This window comes from Athene cunicularia, assembly GCF_003259725.1.
Source record: "Athene cunicularia isolate RWA chromosome 2 unlocalized genomic scaffold, athCun1 chr2_part1, whole genome shotgun sequence".
In the NCBI taxonomy this organism is placed as follows: Eukaryota; Metazoa; Chordata; class Aves; order Strigiformes; family Strigidae; genus Athene; species Athene cunicularia.
The window spans coordinates 1,201,756-1,213,797 of NW_020799095.1; the positions used below are offsets into that span (position 1 = coordinate 1,201,756).

The window sequence follows — 12,042 nt, forward strand, 5'->3', positions numbered from 1 at the left end:
GAGGAAGAAAAAAAAAAAAAAGCCAATTCATTGTCCTTTTCCTAAGACAGGAGCCCAAAGGTATGGGCAAGGCAAAGAGGACGTAGGACAAGTGCATCTGAGGCTAAATGGGCTACAACTCCGTGCTTGATTCACCATTTGTACCAGGAATAACTCAAGCAGAGGTACAGTGCTGTAAATACTGAGGTGACGGGCTGAGATTCACAACAGGTATCCATGTGGCTGAAAGAAGCTCTGATGCTCATGGAGGTGGTGAGAGCTGTTTCTGTAAACTGGCAATCCTGATCTGAAATCAGAGGTTGAGCAGCATGCAGAGACGGGTAGTCAGAGGTGAACAGCAGAGCTGGGCCAGTGCTGCAAATTCAGGATTTAACTCATGTCCAAACTTGCCCAAACTCTGGGCTGGTTCAGAGTCTGGGTTTTGTGCATTTTAATCTGTGACACTTTTAGGAAAGAGAATGGCTGTAGAAATTAGGTGTAGAACAAAATTTGACTTAAGTCTGAAACTGTTCCATCTTGTAGGGGGTGATGGTAGTGGGTTGGTTCACCATCATGGAAATGAACAGGTGACAAGCAGTCCTCCAGAGTCACGATCCTGACAGATGTGTGGTCTAAGGCTTTTGCTAAGTGCCCAGGGGGAAGCCTGCATGACGTGCAGAGAGCGGATGGACTAAGTGCACTTTCCACCGTTGGTGACAGCATTCTCTAACGAGGTGGGAGGGGTAAATACATTCCTTTTTCTCTTTGACGGGAACAAGCTGGGATGCTGAGGAGCTGGATGTGCCAGTTGCAAGTGTCCAACCCCAGGAGACTCACTCTCCACCACGTGTTTTCAAGGAAGACTCATTGGCTGAGCCACATACCAGGCCACAGTTGGAGCAACATCTCTATTCGTGGGACTGTCTCCTTCTCAATGACTACACCAAGTCCTCTCCACATGTCTGGCCCTGAACTTTTCTGTACCGTGCACATCATCTGTGTGCCAACAGGGCATCAGCAGTTTTCTGTCTTTCTCTCCCTCTCCTTCTCCCTCCCTCCCTCCCTCTCTATAAGTGTCACGGGATTCTGTGTCAAACCTGGCAGAAACTACTATGCTAAAAAGTTCATGCATAGAGCCTGTCCACTCTACAGCTCTATTATACATTTGTAGACATCTCTGGTTCCAGGGCAAAAGCAAAGGAGTATTTGCATTATTAAAAAAAAATATTAATTTATCTGCTTTTATTTATTTTGCTGCTGTTGTTGCTCATATTATACAGAGTCTGGCCATTTGGGCATGTAGATAGATCTCAGAAAGCTTCGTGCTGCTGTCCAACACAACCTCTGCCTGGCTGAGGGAAAAGGAGATACTTAGGAAGATGCAAGTCTTTCAAAGGACACTTAATCACACGAGTCACTTCCAGCGGGTGAGAGCAGAGTAAATGCATGCTTTTGCTAATGCTCTTCTTTCCAGCTCTATGTTGTTCACTGGTTGAAAAACTGCTCTCTCCTACAGGAGACATTGTTGGGGCATAAGTTGTGTGACTGCCAGGTGTACCACGGGATAGCCCAGAAGTCATTAGACCTATTCTATCCAACCGGTTTTAGCCTTTTTTTTTAAGTTTTTATTATTTTAATATCAAAAATGTAGACTTCTCTCATGTCTGCAACCTCAGAGCAAGTAGGCTCAAATCTGTTTCTCCACTTGGAGCCCAGTGAAGGGTTTTGCCTGCTTTATTTGCACGTGTGGACATCGTAGACTCGTATGCACTCCTGGCAGCGGACATAGCAGCACCAGTGGAAGATACAGTGGCACTTCTCTTTCCGTTTCTCAGTCCTTGTGTTGTGCCCACGGCCGCAGCACAAAAGGTCACAACCATCAATCCCATGGGAAGTGACATTACAGATCCTGTCACGTGTCCCAAAGGAACCTGTCTCAGGGTTGGGCTCACAAAAGTTTGGTGAGTTCTCATAGTAAACTAGGTCCTTCTCAGTTGGAGCCTTGAAGAAGTTGTATTTGGGCCTTAGGGTCTCAACCCAGCCACGGGATTCTCGATGTTTTTCCACCACCATTTCAGAAGCACTGTCATACTTGTCCTTGAGGTAGTCACCGATGACCCTGAAGTCTGGCTGAGACCACCAGCAGGTCTTCACTTCGCAGCTGCCTGAGAGGCCATGGCATTTGCACTTAAGATGCATGAGTTCAATAATAGACTGAAAAAGAGGAGAGGAAAGGCAAAGAAGAAGGAAGACATTAGCCTATATTCAAAACACATATTGCATTCTGCTATTTAGCCAGGATTTCCTACAGAATTGTAGTGTTTTCATAGATATATTTACACACTTGTGAACAAAAACTCCCTCATCTTCCAGTTAATGCCCTGCACAGATGCTGTGTCTAAGGCAGATAAAAGCTCTGTAACTTCATTGTTTTCCGTGACTATCTCTGATTCCCACTCCAACTTTAAGTATCTAGCAAGTGCTTTCACTAAAGGCTGAAGAGATTTTTGTGCATACTAACTTTTATCAATGTTCATGTGTGAATATTGCATTACTGTCACTCAAGAACACAGTTCAGACACATCTAGGCCGAGAAGCAACGAACACACAAACCTACTAAAACAACGTCTTCATAAATGAAATGTGCATTTATTCCACTGGCAATTAAAGAAATATGAATAATCCTAACCATCTAGCACAGAATTCCATCTTTTACATATATTTCATGTTTACTTTAAGCAAAAAGGTTCTAGCCTTGCTGCAGCTATGTACAGAAACCTGAAAAGTAATGTGTTTTTATTTTTAAGCCAGGCTTATGATTTTTATAAAGCCATTTAAAAGAACAAGAATAGGAGCCCAACTTTTGATTTTGAAAAGCTCAGACCTCAATATGAAACACTGTCCCGGAATAAACAGAAAGGTGATTATTGATCCCAGATGTTTGCTATTCGCTTTTACCTCTTATGAAATTAGTCTAAAGGTTTCTAGAGGTGTTGCCCTCCAGTATTCTGAGGTGGGAGACAGCCTTATGCAACTTACTTGATAATCTGCTTTTCAGACTGATCAGCAAATTTCCAGGTACATGAACAGACTAGTGCCAGCCTGAGTCCAAAAGATTTGCCATGAATCAGCACCTTGGTGTTCACCAGGTGCTTTCCTGTGTTATTTACAGAGTATCACCCGCCGCAAAGGAGGTTGTAATTAGCGATCAGAGAGAACCACAAAATGTTTGGTTCATATAATCATGCCGAACTTAATCAAAGCTTCTGGCGTAGTAGTCGTAGGGTTTGAGTTCATATGGGAACTAGTATGAAACATTGTCTATGGCTCAGGTTTAGCTGGAAACACTTGAGTATGGAGGCCTGGAAAAGCTGTCCCATGAGTGCTGGAACAGTGACAATGGAAAACACTAGTGCTTTATAAAACAGGAGGATTTCATTTAATGGTGTGACATCTTGTTCTCTAATCTTTGACATTTGTGAAACGTATGAAAATAACTCAGTGTCAAGTAACAAGACTTAGAGTAAAAAGACCTCTGCAGGCCTGTGATCACAGGGATGCTGGCTCAAAACTGTTTTTCCAAGGAATCTCACTTTAAGGTAAATCCCTCCTTTCCACTCTGCCCCACTTCTCCACAGTCCTGTTTGTGTCATTATTTATCCCAGCAACTGCCACCAGCAATGCATGATACCTTGGGGTACCTGGGATAATTTGGGCCAGTGCTGGAGGAAACCACATTATTGCTTGTACTCATCTACACTGAAGACAATTTTTCGTTTCTGGTGATATTCCATTTTGAAAGGTTGTATTCCCTATTTCAGACCAGCTCTCCTGCGGTGTGAGGTGGGATAACTCCACCTGAGAAGCTGAGACCGAAGTCCTAGCCTGCCTGAGGACAGTTGTTTCCTAGAAGAGTACTACTGTGGTGGCTTTGCTATAGATCACTGCAGTCCTATGTTCTGCTAGACATGTGTAAGGCCTTCTGCTGAGGGAACAAGACCATAATAATTTCTTCTGGTTACACTGAGATATCTTTTTTTTCCACTGAGGAATAAGCTATCTCAAGTTTACTACATAAGAAAAAATTCTGTTATCTCAGAAAATCTGCAGCATGGTCCCCATCAGCAAGAGCTTTGTGGCTCAGTTCCACTAATTGCTTCCCATAGATTGCATTCTTCTGGTACTGAGGGGCTGTTCTTGAGATGAAAAAGAGAATGACCTCTTACTAGGGTTGTTCCACCTTATGGAAAAGTTTCACTGTGTATGAGACAGTCACTGTGATGAGGACAACATTTTGTGCTTTCTGTTCCCTTATACATTTTGGTCAATGACTGAACTGAAAACTACATCAGCTGGCTTTGGGGCATGGTCCAAGTTTAATCAGGAGGTACCAGTCACATTCCCTTTTATTTTCTTTAAATATTCCCTGGGAAATAGAACAGTGTTGAGAAGATGGGTGGTGGGAAGTACTCTCCTGCTCTTCCCTGCTCTCAAGCCTACAGAGCAAGGTGGTGATCCCAGGGAAATGGACAGTTACACTCAAAGTAGGACTCAGATGCCTAAACACATGCATCTAATGTAATTTGTGAGCTCCAGGGGTGTCTAAGACATCAGTCCCAAGATGGCAGAGGACCTGCAGGAGCCACACAGTCTTTCCCAGTAACAGCCCAAGGACAGACTGGTTACTTCAGGGTATGTCAGTTTATATTAAAATGCAATTGCTTAAGTAGCTGAATCCTCTACATAAACCCTGGTCCACCTCTCTTAACTGCAGATGTCTCCAGTGTAGACATCTCTGGCTGTACAGCTCACCTTCTTCCTACAGCCAATGGAGGTGAACAGGCACAGTTAGAGCATCATTCACTGAGCTATTTCAAATGATTCCTTCAAGCTTGGATGAAATCCCACCCTAGACCTTTCTGTCTTGATCCATTCTCTGTAAAAGATGTCTGGACAAGTGACTGCAAGGTACACATCTGTATCCCGGTGGGCGAATTTATTTGTAGCTTTCATAGATCAGGTACATTGATCACCTCCCTGACAAGAACTCTCATAAGGCAGGTATCATCATTTCGTGATGTAAAACTGCCCAGATTTATGTTTTGTTATTCCCCTCAGTTCCCTCCCACTGTTTATTATGGCAGGTAAGAGAAAATTAAAGACAGATTGAGAAAGGTGAAACTAAATGTCCTTACGGTCCTTCCAGCTTCGTTGTTGTGCCTGTTCATGGCTGACCGAGCATCTGGTCTGTTCTCTCGGGCATCCGCAAACTCCCGAGACACCATGCTCCCAAACTCCACGTCCTCGCTGCAGCCCCCCCATTTCCAGCCTTCCCCAGGAGAGCCTTTGTGACGGGTGTCACAGCCGCAGATGGTGGCCGAGCCCTCAGCACAGGATCTGGTCACTGCGAAAGCCACTCCAGCAGAGGCAATGGCATGGACAAAGGCTGATTCCCTGGTAGCTGTGAAAGAGAGAAATCAATGAATAGTGGCCAGTGAAGGGTCCACGCATGGCATTGATCAGCCCTGTGAACACCTTCTCTCGAAGGCATGGCAGAAGACCAAGAGAATCTCCTCTTCCCTGTGGTCTGTCTTAGACCTTCTCCAAAGATGTTTTCTTATACTAGGAAATAAGCTTCTGTGTAGACAGGACCAGGTTTGATTCAAGGCCACTGAGGTCAGCCAGGAAGTTTTGACTAAGGTCATCCTCAGGCCTTAGGATAGGGTCACGGCAAAACAAAAAGCAGTGCAAACCTGAGTTTCAGGGGGCATATAGAATATACTATGTGGTATTTTGCAGGCAATGCACCGCACAGCTGCACCCTGAGCTGCTGTCTTGGCTTCAGATGCACGGAACTTGGGTTATGTTTCCATAACACGGAAAATGCAGGTCTACACTTAACGACAGCCTCCACCCTTAGTGGTGGGACCAGCAACAGGTAAAGCACATCCTCCTTCTCAACTGAGAGAGCTGCTGATGGCTGGAAGGTAGGAAAATGCCAGGATGGCCAGATACTCCCTAATCCTCACTATGTAAACTAAGCATCCTGTGTCCACGTTCTTTTTCCTGGGCTGACTAGCTCACTTAGAGACAGGGCTCAGTATATGGCATCTTGTATCTATCCAAAGTTTTGCTCACTTATCTAATTAAGGCCCCTGCCAAGGGGACTGGAAATGAACTTTTGTTTTCTGCCCATTGCCTCAGGGTGCTGGGTGGAATCAGACAAAAGATGTCATGGTTAGGGACTGAGGAGCCTGACTCCCTGTGACGACCTTCCTTCACAGCCTTTCCTCCTAGCTGGAGATGGGTGGGGAAGGGCACCTCAGCATTATGCTGGCTTTCCTGGATGACAGTTTTTTTTTTTTCTACACTGTGTCAAAATGAAAACCAAACATTTCAAACTGCTTTGCAAATGGGGAATATACCAAAATACCAGGTTGTAATCCTCCCCCTCGGTTTTGGTCTCATTATATTTCTCCACTCACTAGAAATGACCCTAGAGTTCAACACCACACCTCAGAAAACACCACTGCAATACTTTTTGACTTCAGAAAAATGTCATTTTTGTCAGGAACACGGCTATTCTCAAACCCTTGAAGCAATGCAAAGATGGCACAATGATTCTCATAACTGTCCTCCCTTAACATCCTATACCACTCCCCACAAGAGCTCACCTTGTGCCTGTAGACCAGTTAGTCAAGAATGCTTGTTGTCTCTGACACCTTTCAGATGACTAGCTAGGACAGTGTTGAAATATGAATGGATCCATAAAGGCAGAAGGTCAGGTTTTCAGTTGGTGCAACTTCCCCAGCTTCTCCCGAGCTTTGCATCAGCTGATGAGGTGCCTACTCAAAACCACTCAAACCTTCTCTGCACCATATTTTGCTGATCTGAGATTTCCCAGGGCATTTTGGCTTAAACTTTAGATGCTTCCAGGCTTTACTAATGCAAAGAGAGTTTAATATGCCGAACAAAAAAGCCAACATGTTCTTGGGGAGAAATCAAAGCTGCATGCTTGCAGAGCAGTCCCAGCTGGATTGAATGAAGGCTTAAGCAAGAACTTGTGCAGCACTGCTAAACTTTGGGAAGACTACCAAAGACAACAATATGCAAATCAAATAATGTGCATGAACTTACAAGCTGAAGATATGAGCAATGTCCTGGAACGTGTTGTCAATGCGCATCGTGAGGTTAGTAAGTCGCTGAGGGATAGAACCAAAAAAGGAAAATGCAGGAACCCTCAGTTCCACAATGTGATTTTGAAAAAACCCTTATTCAGCATCTGTCCGGACTGAGGGATCTCAGCTTCCTGCAAACGGTGACCATGTAGTTTCTGAGCAGTGTGAAAGCTCGGCTTCTGAGCTTGAACAGGTGAGTTCAGTTCTAACAGGACTGGGAACTTGATACCTTGCACTTGCCTAAGCCCAGGTGAGATCCAGAAACCAAATTTTGGGGGTGAGGATCTTTGTATGATCTCTCCAAGGACATTGATGACCAGACCTAGGGTCTGTGAAAGGCAAAGGCTTCTCATAGAAGCCAGTTAGATAAGTTGGTGGGATGAATGCCATTACCCTCTGGCAGAGAGGTACTGCCTGACCAGAGGATAGCTAACACACCTTCCACCTCCTCCTGTTGTGGCCTCATCTTAAAACCTTTCGAGATGCTGCTATGCCACGGACAGGAGAGGAAGATGATAATAATTCTTCCTCTTCTTTTTCTTCTCTGTCTTCTCCCTTCTGTCTGACAGCTGTAATGGCTAGAGCACATTGCTGGATAGGTTAGCTCTCACGTCTTGGGAACCACCCCTTCCTCTGCTCAGGAGGAGAGACCTGATCCAGGCCTTTGGCTAGTTGGGAAGGTGCTGTAGGTGCTGAACTGATGTTTGCAAATGCCATGTAAAGCCCCTGTGCCTTGCCATGCTGGGACGGAAAACAAAACAACTACAGCCATGGTGTTTGCACAGAAAACCTTCTCCTGAGCGGGCATGAGAGCGATGGCCTTGGCTTAGGAGTCCACAGGTCATGGATCCCACCTGGGCTCCATCAGGAGCCATTATCTCAGAACAGAGGTGCTTCTCTGTGCATACAGGTGCAGAGCTCACCGAACCACGAGGGAGCTCGAGGCAACACAGCCAGAGGGTCTGCAGAATTTGCGCGTTTGCCAGGGCTTGGTCGTAGCTAAACAAAGGTCTTACAGGACAGCTTTGGTTGCAGATTGCCAACCCTAAATCCCAGATCCGTTACCTACCTAAACTCTTTGCTGTTGCTAGATCTTGCAGAAAGCCTACAGCTCCAGGAGGGTGTTGATAGGATTTGCCTTAAGAAACACCGATTATACTCAGCTCGTCTCTTCCCAGAAAGATCCCAGTGCCTTTTACAGCCTGTATAGGCTGTAATCACTCCCCTGCTTTTGAAATGCAGCCACCCCTGGGGTGGAGTGCAGCCACCACTTAACAGCACACAACAGGAAGCAAATAGCATTGTATCTGATTGTAACTACCTGGGGAATGTAGGCAGGCAGAGCAAAGAACCTGAGATCTGGCCCCGGGGCACTGAGGTTAGGAGTTTGTCTCTTGAGAAAGTTGCAGCTGATCTCTTAATGACTCCACGAAATTAGGGCACTGGGTTTACATCTCCTACCCCTAACTTAAGGCACCGGGTTCAATATTGACGCAGATGGAAGAGCTCCGTCGCGTGAATCACGTCCTGCCACCTCCTGGAGTTGCTAGAGGGCTGTCCTCCCGTTGCTCAGCACTCCCGACCCCGCGGAGCTCTGAAGAGCTCCTCAGGTAGCCGGAGGCGGTGTGGCTGCAGGAATGGAGAAGGAGTGTATAGAGATACAGATAAACAGAAGGAAAGCATGCACTTGTAATGGAAATGAGGGGTTATTAAGGTGCCATATAAAAATGCAAGAGACTTAGCAAAGATAACAGGAAAGTGCAGTGTATTTGTCAGGTCGCCTCATTCCTCTCTGGGTGGTTCTGGTAGCAGGAGACAAGCAGCTCGTTAGGACTTGAAGAGAGTTTCTGGAAAGTCATCTGGCAAGAGAAGGTTAATAGGGACTAATACCTCACAGGGATGTTGACTTAAGAGCATTTTAACCACTTTGTTTTCAGTGCAGCACAAGGTCACCAAAGCTCTGGCTTCAGCTTCTTTAATTCCTGCCTGCTCCCGAATTTCCCCGTAGGGCTTAGAGACTTGGGTGGCTGGTGCTTCAAGGTACTCTGTTCTGGACCCTTTTGTGGGGGCTGGCTGCCGGTGGAGAAGGTGCTGAGACTTACAGAGGGCCTTTAGGGATGTTTTGGAGGCACCCCCTAATGCAGAGCTCTCCGAGTCACTGGTCACTTCTGGAAATTGTTTCTGAAGGAGCCTGGCCTATGAAGCTGAGAGCCTGAATATCCTGTGCAGAACACCCCTGACCACCCCGTCTAAGCGTCAGACACATCTTGGGATGCAAAGACACATGGCTGAGCTGTATCAATATGAGAATTCAGAGGCCTGAGCATGAGGTGACGTACAATTTGATTTCCTACTGCAGGCCATTTTTAAATTAATTTGGGCAAATCCTTTAGTCACTCTGTGCTCCTGCTGCCTTATCCATATATGTGGGGACAATCCTGCTTATCTCCTCCTCAGGAGCCTGCAATGCTAAATTCAGCGATGTCTTCAGAATTGTGGTTAGAAGGTGTTGGAACTGAACACAGGGTCATCAAGTTATGGGATGAGGACGGCAAATGAATAACCGCATGAATATATGAAACCAGCTCTCAAGTGTTCTTTTGTCCAGATAGTGACTTATTTTCCCTGAATCTTCTCCTCAATGACTACATGATTATCCCCAGGTCAGGTAGCTGATAGATATGAGGGAGGAAGGAAGGAAGGAAGGAAGGAAGGAAGGAAGGAAGGAAGGAAGGAAGGAAGGAAGGAAGGAAGGAAGGAAGGAAGGACGGACTACAGTGATGTAGAAAGATGAACATAATGGTTTATTTTGGTCTTAAAAAGCTACAGTCCCTTTTTACCACTTTTGTACCATGGTATTGAGCCCTCTTGTTCCCACTCTTGACACCTAAATCTTTCCTTCGTCCTTGCACAGTGGCCTGGTGGGAACAACAGCTTCCTGGGACAGGGCAACACAACTCACCTTCAGATGTGTTGGGAGCTGAAGTTGCAAGTCTTATGTCCTGGACCACAGCTTGAAGAACTAGTGGGTATTTTAGAAACGGGTTTCCACTGATTGGTTTTTAAGAGAAAGCAGTGTGATCTGTGTACTCTTAGAGAGAAGGAAGGAAAGGAAGGAAAGGAAGGAAGGAAGGAAGGAAGGAAGGAAGGAACGAACGAACGAACGAACGAACGAAGGAACGAAGGAAGATGTCTTGCTTGAGGCGGTTCTGATCTATACATCGTCTGAGGAAGGAAGCAGACCTCAGCAGCTGGAGAACAGATAGCTAAGCAGTAGAGATGGACTCTGCTCTAAGGGCTTTCCACTCAGCATGCCACTTTTCTAGATGGTCCTCCTGAAGTGTGGGAACTCCTTTGCAAACAAAACCTTGATGTCTCCAGAACAGCTACTGACTCTGCTCTGTGGTGATACACCTCCCATGCCAACAATCCTTTACTGCCCAGGACCCTGTCACCATCCTTTTCTGAAATACAGCCCTTGGAGTTAAACGCTGACTTAATGCCTTTTTGGGCTGGATAATGTATAAACAACAAGGAAAAGAATAAAATTGTCCTGTATTGCTCTGAAGTTAGAGGTTCCCACATCTTAGCCACTCCTCCCAGCCATCATTAGCATGTTTACTCTTGAATAGAGGATCCTACTCCCCATTCCATACCAGGAAAGACACGGTAATGGTGTGGCTGCAAGGTGTTTCTGACACTACAGACTTCCTGAGTGCTCTTGGGAGAGTCACTTAGGACGCAGGGTAAAATGGAGAAAATAAAGCAGGACTGTGGGAAGAAGACATGCTGTTTTCTCTGAGCTTTGTTTTTCAAAGCTAAAAGGCAAGAGAAAGCTACTTGTTGTCTCAGCTGCTTCAGACACACAGACACCGATCTCTGAGGGGTGGAAGGTGTAAAGTCCTTCCAACACTTGTCTAGTAGGGCATGTACCCAGGGAGTGTGAAAAAGGGTTTCAATTCCCTCCTTGGCTCGAGGGGATACAAACCCACAGCTGTCATGTTAGGATTTGCACAACAGTTGACACTACACTGACTCTGGATTAAAAAAAAAATAAAATCTAAATAAAACCCAAGAACAAAGAAACTGGAAATAAAACTGGGGGCAGACTAGTACTTCTGGTATTTGGAGCCAGCACAGCCCTGACTCTTACACTGGGGGCCTGTCCTAACAGCCCAGTTTCCCCATGATTACTATCGTTGGGGTTCTTCTTGCAGGTTAGACATCATGGGGATTGCAGGGGAGGAATGCCTTGTCCAATGGAGGAAGATGGTGAGGAATTGGTGAAGTGAGCTTTGAGAATTTTGGAAGCCCAGTCTTTGACTCGGGTGAGGTAAATTTTATTTTCACCTGTAGCATAAAGAGGACTACTGAGCTGCTATCAGCCTACTGTGGTCTCCTTCTTGAATCCATCAAGAGGGTCACATTACTTAGATGTGTCAGGAGATCTGTGCTGTTCCCAGGTGGGGAGGGTCAACCATGAACACCTCCATGGTGGAAACTCAACCAGAAGAGTTTGAAAGAAAGGCCAGTGTTGCACCACTTTGGATGAAAAAGAAGGATGCCAGAAAGATTAATACCAAATGCTCCTCACCATGGAATGCAGGACCTGAAGCACTGATGGTGTAAAAGTCAGTGCTTGCTCCTTATTTGCAAGTACCCTGAAGCCAAAGCTGGAGGAAAGGCTGAGCTCTGAAGGGTACCTCTCAGAGTTACTTCGAGCCAAAGCCTCATCAGTTGTTGATTGTGACCCCCCCCAGGAGAAGAGGGTTTCTTTAGGCTCACACTGACAGCCTTGCAGGCACAACTGCTTTCGGAATAGCAGAAGTGAAATCTGATGGGACTGGTGAGTCAGAGCTCACAGAAGCTGCAAAAACATATGCAG

The 12,042-nt window shown here is 45.8% G+C and overlaps 1 protein-coding gene across 1 annotated transcript in view; it reads right to left on the reverse strand.

Annotated features, from left to right (window-relative positions):
* Nucleotides 1-1,205: 1,205 nt before the first annotated feature.
* Nucleotides 1,206-12,042, reverse strand: part of WNT3A (Wnt family member 3A) — a 37,108-nt gene continuing 26,271 nt past the window's right edge. Inside the window, exons 2-3 of the mRNA XM_026842537.1 lie at nucleotides 5,175-5,440; nucleotides 1,206-2,193 (exon numbers count right to left, since the gene is read on the reverse strand). Coding sequence (XP_026698338.1) covers nucleotides 1,714-2,193; nucleotides 5,175-5,440 — 746 coding nt within the window. The 3' untranslated portion in view covers nucleotides 1,206-1,713. The remainder of the gene's footprint in view (nucleotides 2,194-5,174; nucleotides 5,441-12,042) is intronic.